The sequence below is a fragment of the Pogona vitticeps genome, chromosome ZW-PAR, assembly GCF_051106095.1.
Source record: "Pogona vitticeps strain Pit_001003342236 chromosome ZW-PAR, PviZW2.1, whole genome shotgun sequence".
NCBI classification, from domain to species: domain Eukaryota; kingdom Metazoa; phylum Chordata; class Lepidosauria; order Squamata; family Agamidae; genus Pogona; species Pogona vitticeps.
In genome coordinates, this window is record NC_135800.1 from 9,550,001 (window position 1) to 9,570,783 (window position 20,783).

A 20,783-nucleotide genomic window follows, 5' to 3' on the forward strand; every position below is an offset into this window, starting at 1 on the left:
CTAGGTAGACAATACACAGAAGTGGCTGACCACTCCCTTCTTCTGGGAATGCCCTTGGGGTAGTACAGTTTGCCCAAGGCTACATAGGCTGGCTGTTCCCCTAAGAGATAAAATGAGGAATTTAACTCCCAACTCCTATATTCTAATATCAAATAAGCTTATTTAGAAGAATACAGAAAAGACCAAGCCATAGCTGTTGATTATTTTGCTCCTTGACCAACTTTAGGGAACAAATATCAAATATGTCATACATCTTGTCTCTCTCTTTTTTTTTAACTAACTATAGGTTGCATCGCTGTTGAGTTGTCTGTGCTGGTCTTTTACAGTACGCTCAAAAAGTGCCGTTGAGGAGACCTTGCAATTAATCAAGCAAGTTGTTAATGTTTATTTGGGTCCCTGGACTGGAAACTTAAACTTTCACTTCTAGATTCCTCACGTAACCCCACAAGAAAGCAGCACAGCACCCACATGTGGTTATGCAGGTTTCAATAGTGGTGTTTACACTTGCCAACATCACTTTAAACCTGCACAAACAAACAGGAGGAAGGGAAGATCAAATTGCAAAGGAAAACTTTGGTTAAAAGCAGCTCGTTGCCTCTAGCGCGAGAAGTATAAAGCTGTTAGCTGGATAAGAGCCTGCCCTGAAATATGGTGTTTATCTTGACTGCCAAAGGTAAATAAAAAGGTTAAATAAGCTCCCTTCCCTTTTAAAATAAGTAAGTGATTAATAGATCATGCTGCCAAGGGGAATAATTTACCACCCGTTTGGGGCTGTGCTTAATGGGCTTCCCAGGCCTCCACTGTGTTGTAATTCACAAAAAGCTCCCACTTCAGAGAGTGTGTCTATGTTGGGGAGGGGTTGAAGATGCAGAAAGCATTGCGGTGGTGTTGCCAGCATCATTCCCTCTCCTGTGTAAGTCACAAAGGATTTGTTGACCTTTCTGGATTTGAACCTCGGTGGAGGTGGCCTGTCTAAGGCTTTAGACATCGTTCCCGTCTCCTGATTTATATATGCGCTGAACAACAGCAGCGTGATCTCATTCCGCACAGAAGAAATGGAACAGACCTCGTGTTCCAGGCTGATTCTCATTCCTCGTCCTCCCTCTGCTCTGTATTCCTGCTTCTGTTTCCAGAAGAAGAGTGAGGGGAATCTGCCCATCTCAAATGCCTAAAGCGGAACAATTGTAGGACACACCATTTTATGATGATGACAGGTGCCTCCATCTTGGGACTCAGAAAACCCCCGCCTGATGCTCCAGAGAACCTTGACTGCTAGTCTGTATTTTTTCCCCCATTATTGAGCCAGATGGACCAATGACCTGACATGACATACGGCAGTTTCTGATGACACTGCACATTGATCCGAGTGGAATTTTTGTTCACAGAGGCTTATGCTGCAACGTATTAACTTCAGCCTTTTAAGCTGAATGTACTCAGTCGATGTATTCTGAGCTGGCCCGTTAGTTCATTCTTATCCAGGGTTGTCAAGAGTAGATGTGTTACTGTCAAGAACTCTTTTTTTTGTCTTTCTTGAGACTCTCCAGCAGAAGCACTGCTGATTAAACATCACATTAGCTGAAGTCCAGGAGTAAGTCACAACTAGGGTAGCCCCATTGAATCAGTGTCACTTACAGAGGAGTTGACACACCAGTTCCCCTCTGATTCAATGGGCCTGCTCTCATGGTGACTTCATTAGAGTGGTGCCTTGCTTAACGAGGATAATCCATTCAAGCAAAATCGCTGTAGAGCGAAATCCTCGTTAAACGAAAATAAAGAACCCATTGAAATGCATTGAAAACCCGTTCAGTGCATTCCAATGGGCTGAAAATTCACCGTCCAGCGAAGATCCTCCATAAGGGCGGCCATTTTCAGTCCCTGTATAGCGAGGAATCCATCCAAAAACACAGTGGGGAGCCATTTTACACAGTGGGTGGTCATTTTGAAGCCGCCGATCAGCTGTTTTAAAATCGTCATAATGCGAAGAATCAGTTCCCGAAGCAGGGAACCGATCATCACAAAGTGAATTTTGCCTATTAAAACATCGTTTTGTGATCGCAAAAGCCATCGCAAAACAGTCATCGTATAGCGGTTTCATCGTTTAACGAAGCAATCGTTAAGCGAGGCACCACTACTGAGTTTCAGCCATTGTCTACTTGCAGCTCTTAGGATCTGTCCCCCAGGTTGCTCCACAGGAGCTGATTCTTATCCTTCTTTTCTTTTGTCTTCTACTATCTTATTATTTCTATCCCCTGGATCCACTCTTTCTTCTATTTATTTTTTGTACCTGCAAGGCCTGCCAACGTTCTGGTTATTTTTTTTTTATCCAGTGGGTGACTTGCAGCCTCTTTTTCGCTTGCCTTTCCAATTGCACCTTCAGGTTTTTCTGACATGACACAGCTGCACAAGACATCTTTTCACTCATCATTATGACCCCACCAGTCGTCTCCTTTTAGGTTATGTCGTTGGAGATTGGCTTCCTCCCATTTAATACATCCGTTTCAATCTCCTACTCTTCCTGTCCGCTCCAGCTCCCCGTCCTTGTTTGAGTTCCTGCATGTCTCGTTGCTTTAGTAGAAGCCCAACTCTGGGCATTTTGCAGATTAGAACTGAAAGCCCCACAAGAACCTTTATCTTTCAGTTATTTTTCTAGTTCTTTATTTGAGAGAAGTAAAAGGGGAAGATCAACAAAATCAGGGAGGTAAATAAAACAGAGGAGGTAGAAGCAAAGAACAATAGAGGACAGTTGCCCCATTAATAGCCTTTTTGCCCTGCATGCCCTTCTCCTTCTGGACCCCACCCATAAGGTCCATATTGCCTCCAAATGCAGAATGTCTGGGAAACAGCCTTCCAGAATCGTAGATGCCAAGTCAATAGGTTGTTCACATCTGGATTCCTGCTCATGTATCAATCAAAAGAAAAGAAAGACAAATGCTTCATTCAAAAGAAGTGTTTTTGCTAACTTTGCCACCTTTATCTTTTGAGTTTTTCAGATAGGACTGTGGGGCCGTGTTCTAATATTAACCGTTTTCTCAGTTTTACATTGCTTTTTCTGCATGCTGCTGTGGACAAGAGGGAAATCAAACCTCTCCGCCATCAGACACTACAGTCATTCATGACTGCAGAGAGCATGATTGCCCGGTCATATTAATTTGCTGTTTGGTTACTAAAGTAACGATTAGAGATGGGGGTATTCGTATACGAATATCCCCGCATAGGTGGTGTTAACGAGGGTCCGCTCACCAAACCGCTGCCGATGCAGACTGCACGGTTGTATGAATGACTCCGCGGCGCGCAGTCCGCTTGCCACTCCTGGCAGGAGGTGGGAGGACAAGCATTGCTGCAAGGTCGAAGTGTGGCGAGCGGATTGCGCGCTGCGGAGCCCTTCGTAAAATCGCACCATCCGCGTCAGCGGTGGATCGGCGAGTGGACTGACTGGCCCCATATGACTGGACCCTTGTTAACGCCACCTATGCGGGGATATTCATATACCCCCATCTCTAATAATGATTCAGGAAATCTTAACACCACGAGGCTTCCTGACTCCAAAGGTAACAGAGAACCTTCAGGACACAAGCTTGTTCTTCCTGTGTAAGTCTGCTTTCTCAGACATGAAAGTTTGTCTTAGTCACATCTCTTGAATAATAATGCAATTTCAGCTTTAATGATGGATGGTCTATAATGTGTCATTTGTGCCTTAGCCTGTGGCTGTGAAAACGGGCTGTGTTCACAAACCCAGTAAGTCAAAGATGGGGAACCTGCACCTGTGTGGATATTGTAGGGCCACAGTATCCATCTCTCTTATTGGCTTGGGGGGGGGGGACGGCGCACAATTCTCCCACCCCTGCTATCAATTCACTCTGCCTTGCATGACACTTCTCCCTTCTCTTTGCCGTATCCACACACACTGCTCCCCATGCGGTGCCCTCGTTCCGTGAGAAGTACCCCCCCCTTGAAGTTGGCCGGTGTGTGTGTGGGATGTCACGCTGCCCTCCCTTGTGCCCCTTCTGTGCATTGATGCTCTTCCCAGTTCTTCCGCAGCTTCTCCGAAACCCGGATTCAGCCCCTGGCGGGGCCTGTGGTGGAGCGCTGGCATGCAGAGTCGATTAACAAGCTTGTAAATCAGCAAACAGGATTATAAAGGAGACACCTTGATTGAGATGGGTCTTTGGCAGAAACTATGGTAACAGCTGCAGGTTTTATTTTTTTATTTTTTGTTTCCTGCAGACTCTTAGACATGGGAGTGTATGACAGGCTTGTGTGTTTTGTGTTGGACGGACTTTTTTATCTTGCATCGTGTCATTTTACATTGCAGGGCCAGTGTTGTGTTTTTCTCTATTCTTCCACTTAACCCTACTATTATCTAAGGCTCAAGTGTTGATATTTATTGCATTGTCAATTCCTAGTTCCATAAGCTGCCTTTTTTTTTTTCAATCTTAGAAGACAGATAATGGCACCTTCTCTTCCTAAGACCTAAACACAGACCCCTGACCCATCAGAAAAAAAAAAGAAAGCAACTCTCCTATTTTCCAATTAGCCAAAATATCCATTTTACTCTTTGCACTGAGTGAGAACATGGGTTTCTATCCTAGCTTGGTCGGCCACACTTCAGCCAGCTCCAGCCTTATGTTTTAAAACCCCGTGCAGGTTCTAGGTAATCAGAAAATGCAATATCCCTGTCGCCAGCTCTCGAAGACTTGCCGCTGGGGTAATTTGAGCTGTCAGCGCCATCCATCATGGAGACGCAAGCGGCAACCCAACGCAAACGGAGAGGCGAAAAGTGGCAGGCAGCTGTGCAACAGGCCAGACTCAAGTAGAAACATGTCCCTTCTTGCCTTTTGGGGAGAGAGAGAGAGCGCGTGTGTGCGTGTACACACAGGTGGAGGGACAGTCTATTAAACCCTCCTTTGGTCAGCAAATTGTCTTGCCTTCCACCAGCTAATTAGCTGCTTTGGATGAATATTAAAACACGGGAGCTATTTTCAGTCTTCTGGATTTCCCTTGTTTTCCTGGACAAAACAAGGGATGGGAAAATTCATGCTCTACGAGTAGATTCGTTGCCTCAAGGAGAGATGTACATTCGTGCCCCGCTTTACGATTACCTTGCTTAACGGCGAATCCGCTTGACGGTGAGGTTTTTGCTATCACTTTTGCGATCCAAAATGATGATTCCAATGGGTTTTTTCGTTTAACAATGATTGGTTCCCTGCTTTGGGAACTGATTTTCGCTTTACGACAATCAAAAACAGCTGATCGTCAGGTTTCAGAATGGCCACCGGCTGAAGAAAATGGCCTCCTGCTGTGCTTAGGGACAGATTCCTTGCTGCACAGGCATGGAAAATGGCCGCCCCTATGGAGGATCTTTGCTGGACTGTGAGTTTTCAGCCCATTGGAACGCATTGAACAGTTTTCAATGCATTTCAATGGGCTTTTAAATTTCGCTTTACGACGTTTTCGCTCTACAGCGATTTCGCTGGAACGAATTAACGTCGTTAAGCGAGGCACCACTGTATATAAAACTGGGGGTTGGTGGCGATGCAGTGGCCCATTACAGACAGAACTGATTCTTTGAGAGCTTTCCTTGATTGGGCTTCACTAAGTGATGTCCTGTGGCGATGACTCTCCCAGGGGGCACACAACAACTCACGTTGTGGCCTTGCTTCTGGAAATGTAAACAGTCTACTTTTTTTCTGGTGAAGGGGAGATGCCCTCAGTAGTAGGGCTTTTGCAGTGGGTCTCTCTCAAAATAAAACCAGATTGATTAAAACATGGGTCTGTAAATGCACTTAGCGTATTAAATATTATTGGCTGCTGTTGTTTTTACGAATGTGGAAGCAAGCACAGCAAAGGGCTTTTTAAAAGGTTCCACCGTGAGGTTGTGGGTTTTGGGTTGCTTCCTCATCCTCCAGCATTTTTGTTTTACTTTCCTTGCCATTTTCACAAGCGCTCGATCGCTGCTTGGCAAGAGACAACTCTATGCTTTCCTTGAGGTTCATGGCTTGGTCTATCGATCTATCAGTCTGTCCTTCACTATAGAATGCCCTTCTACCGTTCTGTCAAAGGTGTGTTCAGCCTTTACTAAGGCGGTAGTAGAATTGATCTCGCATGGCAGTTAGGGTCACCCAGCTGGCGGGCCATCTCTTTTCCACCTGTGCTTTGTATAAATTCATTTCATGCAGTCTTTCCCCCAGTGAAGGGACCTGGGGTGGCTGACAAATCAGTACTGAGCAGAATCATTAGAGATGGTTTTCAGTTGTAGATCCTAAGTTCTGAGATGCAGACAAGACCTTCTAGTCCTTGAAGCAAGCCAGACACCAAAGATGCATGCCATCTGCTGAAAACAAAGTCCTTGACGTGCACGGGTGTGTGTGCATGTGTTACATAAACCAGATTTCACCCAGAATCGTAATTCTCAGATAAATCATAATTTTATTAATAGCCACTGCATGGCTTTGACAGTTGCTTCAAAGTTCACAGCAGTAGCTTCCTTGCTGGGTTGTTGGTGGTCTGGGCAATATCAGGAGGGGGACTGCCAGCAAATCACTGTGCAAACTTGCTGGAACCTTGTCAGAAGGCTTGAGTTGGCAACCAACCAGATTAATGGTTTATTTCTCATGGGCCGGAATTTCCTTCCCTCCTACCCCGCCAACTTTTTTCAACACTTTCCCCCCACCCGCCGCCTTGTTCAGTTTTTGTGTTCTCTGGAAGATCATTTTTGCAGAGGACAGAAATGCTAAGGAATGATAGATCTGTGTCTAAATGAGGGAAATATTGGGAACGGTATCCATAGGTGTGCCTAAACACCTCAAAAAGAAATAGCATATTGTGGAATATGATCCTGGAATGGGTGGATTCAAATGGATACAAGCATTGCTCTCGCTCCCCCTTTTAAAAATTAACTTATTAATGATAGTGACTTCCCAAATTAGTAAATATTATGGCGGCCTTGATATGACAAAAAAAATATCTCAGCTTTTGTGAAACCTCTGGAGAACATCATGTCGCTTTCAGAAGTAAGTGATGAGAGAGAGAGAGAGAGAGAGAGAGATGTGTCCTAGCAATTGCCATAAGGACTTGTACTTTTTGTTGTGTCTCCCTCCCTCTCATTTTTTAAGTTCACCTGGCTCTTAAAATTTCAGCATTACTGCAAGCAAGAGACTTAGGTTACCTAAACATAGGTGGGGGGGGTCCAGGAACGGGCTTGTGGATGAGGTGGTCTCTCTCACGCGCCCCCCCCCCCGCCCTGGTGCCTTCTTGCTCTGAAAACTGTCACTCACTCTTGAGTTTCCTTCTCTGCAGGTGGGATCGGGTTTGGCCGTGCCAAAGGCAACTCCGGCTCGGAAGCAGATGATGAAACTCAGCTGACCTTCTACACTGAGCAGTACAGGAGCCGTCGGCGTAGCAAAGGTAAGGAAAAGAGCAGGTCATGGAGCGCCCAAATCGTTTTAGACGTTTTAGATCATTTGGCACAATGTCGCCGAGATGGTGTTCGTTTTGAGCCAAAGCCGTCTCCGCACCTCGTATTGTTTCAGCTCCTTGCTTTTGGAACCAGCGTTGGCTTTATTTGTTCTTAATGTAGAGAGAGATATGTAGAGAGAGATATTCAGTCTGCAATAGCTGAATACCATCACTGTGCTCTTATAAATCTCTTCCATTTACACCCTCCTGCTTATCTGGGAGTCTTTAGAGACGGTGGCACGGGGGAAGCTCCCTTGCTTGTCTTGGTCCACATTGGCCTCTTTTGCAAAATGAAAAAAAAAAGTGCAGCAAAGATGTTAATCAGTAGCATCTCTAAGCCTTAGTTCTCACCACCAGAAAGAAAGAAAGAGATTGGGGATCATAAGTCATTTCTTTGTATGGTGTGTCTTTGTGGGATGTCAGCTATTAGAAAGCTGTTGCTTGGGATAATATCCTGAGGTTCAGTAGAGTTCATATTCTAACTACTAATTTCAGCTTCCTCCCCCTTTCACTCTCTGCTTCTCCAGGGAGTCTTTCTAGTCAGTTTCTGTTTCTCTGTGACCTAATGGGTCTCTGTCTGTAAAGCCATATTTCTTAACGGCCCGGTAAGTAGAGCATTCATACCCTTTCCCTCTGCTATCTTTGCTGTTCATGTCTTCCTGGGAGAAAATTTTCCATGATGAATGCAATGAATCTTTTCTCTTTCTGTGTGCAAGACATAATTAACGTAAGGGAGGGACTAAAGAATAAAGAAATAAAATGAAACGTATCATTCTACTTAGTGCTGCAGCGGAGAACAGTAATTGGGAAGCCTCCTAATTTCTGCTCAGAAAGCTCCTTTGCTGGAGACAACTAGTCGCTCAAAGGGACCACTGTTCAGGTTTTCTAGAGGGCCCTGTGTCGTCGTTGTTTAGTTGTTAAGTCGTGTTGACTCTTCGTGGCCCCATGGACCAGAGCACGCCAGGCCCTCCTGTCTTCCACTGCCTCCCAGAGTTAGGTCAATTTCATGTTGGTTGCGTCGATGACCCTGTCCTACCATCTCATCCTCTGTCATCCCCTTCTCCTCTTGCCTTCCCACTTTCCCAACATCAGGGTCTTTTCCATGGAGTCTTCTCTTCTCATGAGAAGGCCAAAGGATTGGAGCCTCAGCTCCAGGATCTGTCCTTCCAGCTCTAGGTGTTAGTTGGAGGATTTATCTTCTTTTCTATCCTGGAGAGAAGGACCAGGAGAGGAAAGAGAGAGGGAGAGAGACAGAGAGAGAGAGAGCCCAGCCCGACGACTGACAAGAAGACACTACACAGAACATTTGGGTTTATAACACTTTTCATGTGACATTTATTGCTTTCTTTCAGAAGGCAGCAAACAACGAAGGCACCCAGAGGACCCTTCCCTTCTGTCCAAACTCCCTCCCACATAAAGGACTCTTCCCCGATAGTTGATCTGTCTCTCGGTCAGAGCGGTGGGAGCAACGTTGCAGCGCCGATCGAAGCCCACACTCTAGGCAGAGAAGTCCCAAGCAGGGGTCAGAGTCCATCTGTGGCCACGCAGGAGGGAATGCTTCTTTTCCCGTGTGTCCAGTTTTGTCCATCGGCCACAGACTTGGCTTGAGCCAACCAGCTTCCACTCTTCTGGTCTGGAAACAAGTCCCAATTTTGCACGTCCTCTTCCACCTGCAGCTCCTTCCAAACGGGGAAACAGGCACGTCTTGCTCCCCTCTGCAGATTTGCCTCAGGCTCACCATCCCGTCTCTCTTTGCAAGTCTCCACCTTCTTCTTTTCAGGCCTGGGGGGCTGGTCTTTCTGGAACCCCCCCCCAAACACACGCTCTGTCCCTCATAACACGGTGATCCCAGAGCGTTCCCGGAGAAGAGGCCAGGGTCGCCTCGTCTGCCGCAGGAAAAAAGGAGGACTGAACTTCCCGGGACAGCAGGAGGAGGACGGGCGCCCCCCCCCCCGGGAGCACGAAGACCCGGCTGTTTGGCCCTCAGACACCGAGTCACGCCTTCTGTTCCTCCTCGCAGTCGGCCTCCGAAGCTCAGGGCTTTTTTCCTTCTCCTCCTGGAACGTTCCTGCCAGTTGCTCAGCTTCACCTTCTTCCTTTCACCCCTTGCCCCGTTTCGGGCTGGACCGTCTGCCCACCACCAGCACCCAGGCACAGGAAGGACCTCGCTTTCGCTGATCTCCCGGTGGAGGGGCACCATCAGCCAGTCCCTGGGAGGGGGAAGACAAGGAGAGCATTGATGGGGGGGGAGCTAGGCACCCCTCACCTGCAGCCGGGCAGACCCCACCACCACGTGGCCACCCCCGGAGATGATGCTTTCCTATAAAAGGACGGAATCAGGGAGATTGAAAGGTCAAAGGAGACCTTTCAAACTCCACGATTCCATCCTTTTATAGGAAAGCCGGGGGGGTGTCCAAGGAACATTTCCTCCGGTGGGCAGCCTTGGTCAAGCCAGGCTGCCCTTGTGTTTTCTTCAGCCCCCCCCCCAGCCTTTCCTTCTCCCGGGGCTCCCTTTCCCACCATCCGGACTCCCTGCTTCCTTGGAGGGAATTCCCTCCCGGATGCCCTTCGCTGGCTTTCCTCCGGGTCCCCTTTGAAAACACAGCCGGTGACCATCACCTCTGCCTTCGCCCTCAAACTCACCCGGGAGGGGGTCTCTTTTCTCCCCATCCTCATGCCGAGGGTGGGGGAGCGAAGGGGGCAAGAGCCGGACACCCTATGCCTGCCTGCCCAGGCCCCCGCTGGGGGGTTGTGGGCTCCCTCTCGCCCACCATCCCACTAACCTCACCTACCCACCTCCCTTGGAAAAAAGGAACCAGGCTCTTGGGCTTAGATAGAGATAAAAAAATCTAATTTGATTTTTAAACATTTCAACATTCATATAATATGGAAAAGAAGGGGGGAAAACGGGGGGGGGCAGAAAAGGAAAGGAAGGGATGTCGCCGGATTCTTCTTCTTCTTCTTCTTCTTCTTCATCATCATCTTGGGAGTTCTGGAAGAGAAAAGGGGAGTCCGTGAGGGTCCTGGGGAAGCGGCTGAGCCCCCACCTGCTCTGCTTTCTGTGGGGAGACCCGGCCTCCCCCTCTGCTCGGCTGGCCTTGCTCTCCCCTCCCCGACCCACCCACCCTGCCCCACTTTCTCCTCTGGAAGGGGGCCGGGGTGGAGGGCACAGCTCCCTGTGCCCCCCCCGCTCCGATGGGGAGCAGCCCTCCGCAGCCCTCGCCTTCCTGACCTGCATCTACACACCTCTTGATTTTCTATGGTGCCGGTGTGCAATCCATTGGTTCCTCCCATCCATTGGCTGGCACAGCTCCTACGGAAAGAAAGAAGGGACCCAGGTCTACCAGCGGAAACAAACGAACCAGCAAACTGACGAACCTCCTGGGGTTGGTCCCTGGGAAGGGGCCGAGTGGATGGAGACCCTAACCCTGACCCCAGCCCCCCTGCCCAAGGCCGTACCTGGAAGAGCCGAGGCTGCCCGTTTTGATCCACCGAAAGGAAAGGATGATGAACCCAACCGCTGTCCTTTGGCCTTCCTTTTCCTTTTCCTGCAGAATGAGAAGGGTGTGTGTGTGTGTTAGGAGATCAGTCGCGAGACGGGTCCGGCAGGATTTGTTCCTGTGGTGGGGGAAGACCCGTCGTTCAGCCATGGGACCTCTGCAGGGGCACTGGCAGATGGACTACAGTGCCCATCATCCCTGACCACTGACACCTTGGCCACAGGGGGCTGACCTTGATAGGACACAGCCACCCTCTCCCTCCACAGAGAAGGAGGAGATGCTAGGAAGAAATGCTGGGGGTGTGTGTGTCCCTGGTCTGCTACCCTTCCACCTCGGCCACAGGTCTCCCTCAGACCGATCGACCGCCCTCACCTGGGCTGGATCTTCTGGCGGGCGACGGAAGGCGCGGTCCTGTCGTCATCTTCGCCATGCTTCCGCTTCCGGGACAGGGAGGGAGGAGGGTTGGGGCCAGGAGGGTTTAGGGTGGAAGACACCCGGGGAGGAATTGTAGGGGGAGGAGGAAAGGGGACAGGAGGCATGGGGAGGGGATTTGGAAGGGCAGGAGGACAGAAAGGGCCAGGAGAGAAGAGAGCAGAATAAAAGGGGGCAGGTGAGATGGGGACAGGATGCAGCCGGTTGGGAGAGAAGGGGTTGGAGGACATAAGGCGAGGACGATGACAGGCAGGAGAGAGGCGGAGGGCAGGGACCCGACGAGGTGGACTGGCCAGGACGAAAGGTTGCCTTGCCCTACAGAGGGGGAAAAAGGCATTCTCAGTGATCAGGAGCCCCCCCCCTGAAAAAAAAATCAGGTCAAATCAGAGAGGAGCCCAGGAGCCCTATGGCCCCCACCCAGGTTCTTCTGTCTCCGCCCCCCCCATCCACAGCCACCCCTCATGGCCCTTTGTGGAGAAGGCTGGTGGGGCTTCAGAGGGTGGGGGGCACCGGCCAGAAAGAGGGGCCCCTCCCACCATCACATCCTCCCCCTCACACCCCCTTGGTGCTCCTTCTCCAGGCTCAACCCTGGCTCTGCCCTCCCCCTGGAGAGACGTGGGGGGCAGGAATTCAGCAGGAAGGGGCACTTTGGGGGCCCCCAGGGAGCCCAGGCTGAGGGGGTCCTTGCATGAGACCAGTGCTTCTGGCCTCTCTCAGGGGCCAAGAGGCTGGAGGGGGACATTGCTTTGTTGGGGGGGGGGGGGTTCAAGGCAGCATGCCCTTTCTTACCTCTCCGGATGGGGGGGCCTCCAAGAGATGCGGGAGGCTGTGGTGTGAAGAGGCGGGAGGGTTACAGGCCGTGGGCGGCTGAGCCGGAGGGGGACGCGGGGCCGGAAGAGGCACGGGGGTGGCGAGGGCTCATAGGGGAACCCTCGCCAGTCCTCCACCAGCGCCCAGAAGCCCACCACTACGCCCAGCAGGAGCGCCGTGTCCCCCAGCCCCACTCCGGCCACCTGGGCAACCACCAAAGTGAAGGCCAAGGTCACGGCCACGGTCGCCGGTACCAACAGCCGCCGGAGCAGCAGAGCGCGGTCCCTCCAGGGTCCCGCCAGCAACACGTAAGGGACCGGCTGTCCCTGGGCGGCCGCCTCTTTCGCCGCTGCCAGCATCTCCTGGGCCTTCCTCTCCATCACCTCGGCCGGGGCGGGCGGCAGGTTCCACACCACCCCCCAGCACGCCATCGGGAGAGCAGGGGGCGAGGAGGAGGAGGAGGAGGAGGAGGAGGAGGAGGAGGAGGAGGAAGAAGAAGAAGGACCAGGGGAAAGGAGAGCAAAGAGGAGGGGGCGAGGAGGAGGAAGAGGAAGAGGAGGAGGAGGAGGAGGAGGAAGAAGAAGAAGGACCAGGGGAAAGGAGAGCAAAGAGGAGGGGGCGAGGAGGATGAAGAGGAGGAGGAGGAGGAGGAGGAGGAAGAAGAAGAAGGACCAGGGGAAAGGAGAGCAAAGAGGAGGGGCGATGAGGTAGAAGAAGAGGAGGAGGAAGAAGATGGACCAGGGAAAGGAGCACGAAAGAGGAGACAAAGATGAGCCACGAGAGGAGGAGCTGGGGAAGGGACCTGGACCCACGAAAGCAGCGTGGCCGGAGTGGCGGTTCAACTGTCAGTCTGTAGAACTGTAGGCGGGACATCTGGTGGGAGCATCTTTGGTTGCCTTAGCAACGGTGGAAGCTTCAGCCGCAGGGTGGGCGGGCCTTCACTTAAGCCCCGCCCCTGGCTGTGCCCACCTGGCTGCTCTCGGGCTTCTGCACCTGGGATGGAGGAGGGTGGCCGAGGTGCTGACCCAAGGCATGCTGCCGCCTGAGATTAAGGGGTGGAGCAGGTATCCATGCTTCGCTTTGAGGAACTGCCGAGAGGGTCCTCAGAGGCAGGAGGCAGCTGAGGGAGAGAATACCAGACACACCTAGATGGCTCACCCCTTTCTGGTTTTGGCCACTGGCCAAGAGGATCACCCGCCCACTGACCCCTTGCCAGAGAAATGACAATTTGAGGACTACTGGGGTGTCGCTGTCCATTTTGACACACAAGCACTTGTTGCAACAGCATCCCAGCCGCCCTGCTCGATCAGAGTTCAAAAGCCGAGGGGCAGCTCCGTGGATTCCTCACCAAACCCTGTTTGAGCAGCTTGTTGTTGTTGTTTAGTTGTTAAGTTGTGTCTGATTCTTCGTGACCCCATGGACCACAGCACGCCAGGCCCTCCTGTCTTCCACTGCCCCCAGAGTTTGGTCAAATTCATGTCGATCGCTTCGATGACACTGTCCAGCCATCTTGTCCTCTGTCGTCCCCGTCTCCTCCTGCCTTCACACTTTCCCAACATCAGGGTCTCTTCTCATGAGATGGCCAAAGTATTGGAGCCTCAGCTTCAGGATCTGTCAGCACCCAGGCTTGATTTCCTTCAGAATGGAGAGGTTTGTTCTCCTTGCAGTCCAGGGGACTCTCAAGAGTCTTCTCTGAATTACTCAAGCCCCTTTGCCAGGACAAGGCAGCAATCTGTGAAGGGGAGAGGACCCTGTACCATTGTCATTTGGAGTATGATGGCCTCGGGTGTATTGCTCGTAGTTTAGTGCTTCATACATTATTGGCACAGGATAGAGGATGGTTCCTGAAGAGAGAAAATGGCCCATTGGATGGGAGTGAGATGCTCTGATGGGTCTTTTAATCACGTTCAGCTTCTTTCATGCTGTGTTGCCTGGTCAACCAAGAGCTTTCTTCATCTGAAGCTGTTCTGTCTCCTGTTCTGGATTGGGCAGGACATTATCGATGCAAAGCACAGGGATTCCGGTTTCATTGCCTGAGGTTAAGAAACACAATGCAAATGGGATTTGCAGAAGTGTCAACTCATAACTCAGCCTCAGAAGGACTACTGTACTTAGGTTTACAATCAACCCATGTCAGTAAGTGTTACATTTCCCCCAGTACAAAAAGAGCCGGTGTCACTGAACACCCGGATGTTGTTGCATCCTTCTGTACCCCCCCCCCCACACCATGTCTGTTTTCTCCTCCATAATCTGGAAGTGTTGCTTGTTGGTTTAACACACTGAACCAAGACGTCTCTGTGGTCTCTGGGGAGCCTTATTATTGCCTTATAAACTGGCACTGCCATCCCATCATATCCTAATTAAGACCATGGGGAGTTAAGTTCCTTTTGTCCAGTGATACATTTTATGCTCTGCCTTGCTCAGATAAGGAGGTTCGCTTATTCTTCAGATTTTTGCAACGGATTTCCCACAATATATATTTTCAGCTGTTTTTTTTAAAGGTCAGGGACACCATCACCTTGACTACAGGTGCCTGATTCTTCCTTTGATGTACTGTAATATAGTATTACAAATTAAGGAGGCCCAATTATTAGCTTTTTTTAAAAAAATAGCTGCTGTTTGTGTCTCTTTCTCCTGCTTGTAGATTATTCCATGGAGTGTTTGGCAAATACAGACATGAACTTTGATTTGCTTCTGTAGGTGGTGTTTAAAACAAGGGTCCTTATAAGGGAAAATTGGGGTATTCAGAATCAGTTACACAAACACGGAAAATTCCTTTTGATCCCCTCCTGCCCTTGGAGGCAACAGACACTCCGGATTTTAGAGGACAGCAAAAGAGAGGCAGAATGGTAGAGAACAAGCGCGTGCACACACACACACACACACACACACACACACACGTGTGTGTACTTCACCCCCCTCTTTGTTGTCTTTGTTGTCCCCATGGCTATCCACCAACTCCGTCAGCCATCCTGTCACTCACACAAGCATGGGGAGATGATGGGTTGGGTAGATGATGCATTGGGCAGATGATCCACCTTACATGGATCCTACCTTAAGTGGTAGCTATGTCCATGAACTTGTCTTAGCTTTTAAAAGAAAAAAAAACAATCTGTCTTAACCAAGAAGAGGCTGGTGCACCATGGTGAGAGCCCACGCTTTGTCTGAAGAAGGTCCCAACTTGAACCGCTAGCATTTCAAGGTTGGTCTAAGCAAGAAAGGTGCCTGGAGAATTCCTGGAACCCAGTGACCCTCGGGCCAAGTCATTTTGCTTCTGGAGGCAGTAGAGAAGATGGACCTCCTGCTCCACGTACAGAAGTTGATTTAAGGCCGTTGCATCTCACGTCCCCTGTGGTGGTGACGGGACACTCGCTTCCATTGTGTCTGGGGGCAACAGAATAGATGGTGCGGCATCGGGCAAGCCGCTCTTGTCTGGCAGGATCATAACTGCTGCTCTCAATCTTCCAGCACCTGCTCACTAAGGAGGCTCCCTCACTGTTTCTAATGGTAGAGCCAGCCTTATCCAGGCTCCTAGCTGAACCATTTCCCCCACGAGTCTGTCTTCTCAGCTGCCTATAGAGGCCAAACATGTTTTTTGTTTTAAACTTCAGTTAGTCCGTTGAAGTGAAAGCGGTGACGTGACTGATGACGGCTATATAAGCATGAGCATTTGCAGAGTACAGTGGTGCCCGCATAGCGACGTTAATCCGTTCCGGATTAATCGTCGCTATGCAGAAACATCGCTAAACGGGACGGAAAAAGCCATAGGAACACATTAAACTTAGTTTAATGCGTTCCTATGGCTCCCAAACTCACCGTTCAGCGAAGTTCCTCCATAGTGCCGCCATTTTCGCGCTCTCGGTAAGCAAGGGCAGGGCGCGAAAACACTTTCGGCGGCCATTTTGGGCACCCGGCGGCCATTTTGGAACTGCTGATCAGCTGTTTAAAAAAAACATCACAATGCGAAGATTGGTAAGCGAAACGCTTACTGATCATTGCAATGTGATTTTCAGCCATAGAAAACATCGCAATGCGATCGTAAAAACGATCCCAAAATCCGCATCGCTATGCGGATTCGTCGTTAAACGGTGCACTCGTTAAGCGAGGCAACACTGTATAGTCTGCGCCATCTGATGAGCAGTGTAACCTACAGGCCCATGACCCATAGTTTTGATTCTCCTCTATAGAACAGGCAACCGAACAAAGAATCCAAGAACTTGACGGCTCACATTCTCAGCACTGCCATATGCAATGAAATCACGTATAATCCAGAACACTTTTGTCAGAAGCTTTCGTTGCCTGGGAGCGTTTCAAAGTGGGAGCTTCACGGGGGGGTAGGAGATGCTTCTTGTTACCCATCTGTGTGGTTGATGATCTTACCCATTCGGACCGTCCCGTTCTTCTACGGATTCCATATGTATGTTTGCATGTATACATAGTCCCTCTCTGTGTGTGGAGAGAGAAGAGCGAGAGAGAGCGTTCCCCTTCACTCTTAATCTGTGTCTTCCCATAAATCATATGTGATGTGACATGGGCCAGTGGTCATAAAAAACGTTCCCACAATTATCACGTGACTGTGGTGAGGCATAGCTGCCTGAGAACGTCAATGCCCCTCTTTTTAACCCTGCATTCTTGCGCTGATTATGAATGATAGAAGTGCACCATCTTCAGTTTACCATCTAACGGCCAGATGGGTGGGGGGTAGGAAAAGCAGATGGTCCCTTCAGAAGAGCATCCTCAGCAGATCCCAAGGACCGCCGTAGGTCATGGCAGAGGAGTCTGTTCCTGGGATGAACAGAATTCAACAGAGAGACGTGAACGTTAAGGTCCTTAGTGGAATTTCATCACCCACCTAGGAGAGACCCCAGTGCAGAAGAAGAGAGCCTATGCAGGAGGCGTCGGGATACGGGTAGTACCTGTTGAAGAGAGCCAGATGCTAGACTGCTATCTCTGTGTAACATCCTTGCTTAAAGCAGGACGAGCAGCCGTCTGGAATGGATAAGACTCTCCCCCGTTCTTTCCTCTCTGAGTCTCCAGATGACTTGATAAGGCAATAACATGTACCTCTGAGTCAGGGTGTCCGCTGTCATATCTTCCCCCTCAGCTCTCTCTCTCTCTCTCTACCTGCTTTTGATTAAAAAAGGTGGCCCTAGAGCCCTCTGTACCGTACAGGAAAGAAATAATTGATTACATATTATGACTGTGTGGGTTGTCACAATGGTTTTCTGATGGTTAATTCTGCAGGAAAACATACTTCCTCTGGTGACGGTGTGGAATTCTTCCTTCTGAATATAGTCTCTCTTTTTTTTTTTAACAATTGGTTACACTACATTTTCATCTCCTTCAAATTCAAGGTGAAGGAGTGGCAATCTAACAGGACTTCACAATGTTGTGATTAGACTACAAGGCCTACAGTCCTTGACCGTGGGCTGTGCTGCCTAGAGTTTAAAACAATAACCACCAGGTCACCTTGTGTTAAAATGCAATATGACTCTTTTGCCCCCCATGTCTAGTTCTTTACCACTGCATGGCCTTAAAAAACATGCTAAATTAAGTGACCTGGAGGCCGTGTACAACTCTTGAGAATCCTCCATGTGGTTGATAGATGTGTCTGCAAATGGAATAGCTTTTCAGTCTGGATTTTAAGCCTTGGAGTTGATGGTCACCCTGACAGTTGAATTCAGGGAACAGTTGTAATGTGATAACAGCTCATATGGGAGATGGGTGGGAAAGTGAAATCCATAAGCCAGCCACATATTTGTCAGTGAGAGAATCTGTCCGTTTCACTTCGTCCTTCTTTCCATCTTTGTTTCAAATCTGTTGCCCTTTACCTCTTTCATACAGGATCTGCTCCCCCACTTTTTCACTAAATAACCTTGAGCAGGAGTTCCGTCTGCATTGCCCCAAACGTCGGGACTGTTTTCATCATGGAGAGCAACTTGTATTACCTGCCCAGCGTTTAGGTGTTAAGACCATTAAAAAACATTAGGGTGGGGAGCGGCAGCCCTAATTCCACGCTAACATGCTTGAAAAGGTAGTTTTTTTAAACCAACACTTTAAAGAAGGAAGCGTTCAAAGCCTTGGATGGACAAACCAGTCCATGTTGGCTTCACCCAAATCAATACTTCTAAGTTTCCCTTCCCGATTCTGAATCTTATTTAAAGAATATAGAAAGCAATGATCTCTAAGCTTGGGTAGCCCAGATGTTCTTGGACTGCAACTCCCAGAAGCCTTTACCACTCGCTGCGCTGGCCGGGATTTCAGAGAGTTGCAGCCGAAGAACATCTGGGTTACCCAACTCTGGGAAACCACTAATCTAAAGTGACATTCTCCGCCGTCCTTAAGCGCATCTTCTGCCCTGACTTGCCACCGTTTGTGCTGGCTAGAGCGGATGGAACTTGCAGGGCACGCGTTCGAGCAAGGAGCGCCTCCCCTTTGCGTTCCTCCCCACCTGCAACCAGATGTGGTGGGAAAGGCAGTTCCAGAACTCCCCCCCCCCACCCAGTCTCAATCCAGACAAAGAGAACTTCCCGTAATCATCCCCCTTCCCTTGTTTAGCGTAGCAGTGACTGCCCTGCCTCTAAGAAGCAGCCTCTTTTAAGTTTCTCTGGACCGTGATAGAGATAACAACATTTACATCTGTTCCCGGAGGCCTGGGAATTTATTTATTTATTTATTTATTTTATTGTATCTGATACAGACTCGCCAAAGTAATTGAGTGTTGGAGAGTGAAAAAAAATTATCTCGCCGCCTTGGTTCTTATCTTGACAGCAAAGCAACACATTTAATTTAATTTTGTTCCGAAGCGTGCTGGTAACAAATTTTTGCTAATCGTTCTCCACTCTCGCCCACCGAACGAATGGTAACAAGCTTCCCCCAACTCCATCCACAAAGGCAGCAACATACAAACATACATTCCAGGGAGGGAGGGAGGCTGTGGCATCGTTTTTTCTTCATTTCTTCTTCTCCTTTTTCTTCTTCTAACAAGCAGGCTGGACTTTTATGTCTGCGAGGAGAAGTCAAGCCCACACCCTAGTGGGCAGCAGAGCCCAAGAAGATGACGGTGGAGGATGATAGCTGGCTTGTACCACTTGTTAACATGCCCAGTCACATCTGGGGTTGCAAGCTACACAAAGCTGGGTCTCAGCGCTTGGATGGCAGACAAAAAAAAAAAAAAGGAACATTAGGGATTTACAAAGGAGGGCTAGGATATAATCCTGTCAACTATTGCTGATGATGCTGGGTCTAATGGATGTCTAACTCAGTATAAGATGGCTTCCTGTTACACTAGGATTTCAAATACAGTTGCTCCTGGATCTATTTCTTAGATGTGTAGAACAATCCTTCAGAGAAGGAGATGATCATGGGAGAACCCACAACAGTTGCTCTGCCACACTGTTTTGGAAGGGGGGGGAGAACTGGCTGGATAGCTCAGTGGTTTAGGTATTTAACTGCAGAGCCAGAGGTTGGGAGTTCGATCCCCCCCCTCAGGGCCTCCTATGAGTAGAGCCAGCCTGGTTGGCCTTGGGCAAGCTTCTCGATCCCAGGATGCTCCACCCAAAAAAGAGAACAGCGAGTATTCTCTATCTGGAAAACCCTGAAAAGGGTTGCCATAAGTCTGAATTGACCTGACAGCACATTATTATTATTATTATTATTATTATTATTATTATTATTATTATTATTATTATTATTATTATTATTATTATTATTATTATTATTATTATTATTATTATTATTGTTATTGTTGTTGTTGTTGTTGTTGTTGTTGTTGTTGTTGTTGTTGTTTTGTTTTGTTTTGTTTTGTTTTGTTTTGTTTTGTTTTGTTTTGTTTTGTTTTGTTTTGTTTTGTTTTGTTTATTATCATTATTATTATTATTATTATTATTATTATTATTATTATTAGTAGTAGTAGTAGTAGTAGTAGTAGTAGTAGTAGTAGTAGTAGTAGTAGTAGTAGTAGTAGGGAAATGGTGGGGGTAAGTCTTTGCTAAAATGTTTTGCATGATATTTTAATATTTAAATCCTTTCCCTCTCGCATCCATCCTGTGTGTTTAGTCTTGGTCCATCTGTCGTATTTAGCGAGGGTCACCTTTTCAGTCACTTGGAGGACTTCATTTCTGAGTTGATTAATTGAACAGATTTACCCCTCCCCCTTGGGAATTGGGAGATGGTGCTGCCATTTCTTAACGTTTTAAATGATAACATGTAATAAATACCTTATGAGTTTTCCCAACACTCCGATGAAACAGCCTTCCCTTTATCATAAGCTTTTAGGTGCATGAAGGGGGTAAAGGAATGAAATCAGAAAGTTAGGTTAGACCCGAGGGCTCGTTTCTTGAGGCCAAATTTTCATGGCATTGGTTTGGATTTTAGTGGAATCCTCAACATTGAAAGGGGCAGAATTATTTCTTTTTCCATGCCTGCATGAGCCTGCATATCGTTAGCTCTCTTTTTTTAAAATCCCCTTTTAAAAAAGATTTTATGTTTCATCCATTGGTACAAATTGGGAAGTGAGCAAAATGCCCTGATACGTATATTCAATCCAGGTTTGATGCTGCCAAGCCCGCACATTTATGAGGCGTG

At 48.6% G+C, this 20,783-nt stretch overlaps 2 protein-coding genes across 7 annotated transcripts in view; one reads left to right on the forward strand and one right to left on the reverse strand.

The window, feature by feature from the left end:
- ASTN2 (astrotactin 2) overlaps positions 1–20,783 on the forward strand; it is a 473,842-nt gene that overhangs the window by 199,463 nt on the left and 253,596 nt on the right. For all 5 annotated transcript variants that reach the window (XR_013539660.1, XM_072984878.2, XM_072984877.2 and 2 more), the window contains exon 5: positions 7,297–7,404. Coding sequence is in view for 4 of the 5 variants with exons in the window: in XM_072984878.2 (XP_072840979.2) it covers positions 7,297–7,404 (108 nt within the window). In the remaining variant the exon portion in view is untranslated. The remainder of the gene's footprint in view (positions 1–7,296; positions 7,405–20,783) is intronic.
- LOC144585146 (uncharacterized) lies at positions 4,261–19,737 on the reverse strand. 2 transcript variants are annotated; one of them, XR_013539661.1, is made up of 4 exons: positions 11,328–19,737; positions 10,915–11,003; positions 10,702–10,768; positions 4,261–10,447 (listed from the first exon to the last, which is right to left on the reverse strand). XR_013539661.1 is itself a non-coding variant. In XM_078382762.1 (4 exons), exons 1-4 carry the CDS (start codon positions 11,383–11,385, stop codon positions 10,434–10,436), a joined length of 228 nt encoding a protein of 75 aa, XP_078238888.1. In that variant the 5' UTR covers positions 11,386–12,072; the 3' UTR covers positions 8,761–10,433. The 2 variants fall into 2 exon arrangements, 1 of the variants encoding a protein (XP_078238888.1); XM_078382762.1 differs by having other exon boundaries at positions 8,761–10,447; positions 11,328–12,072.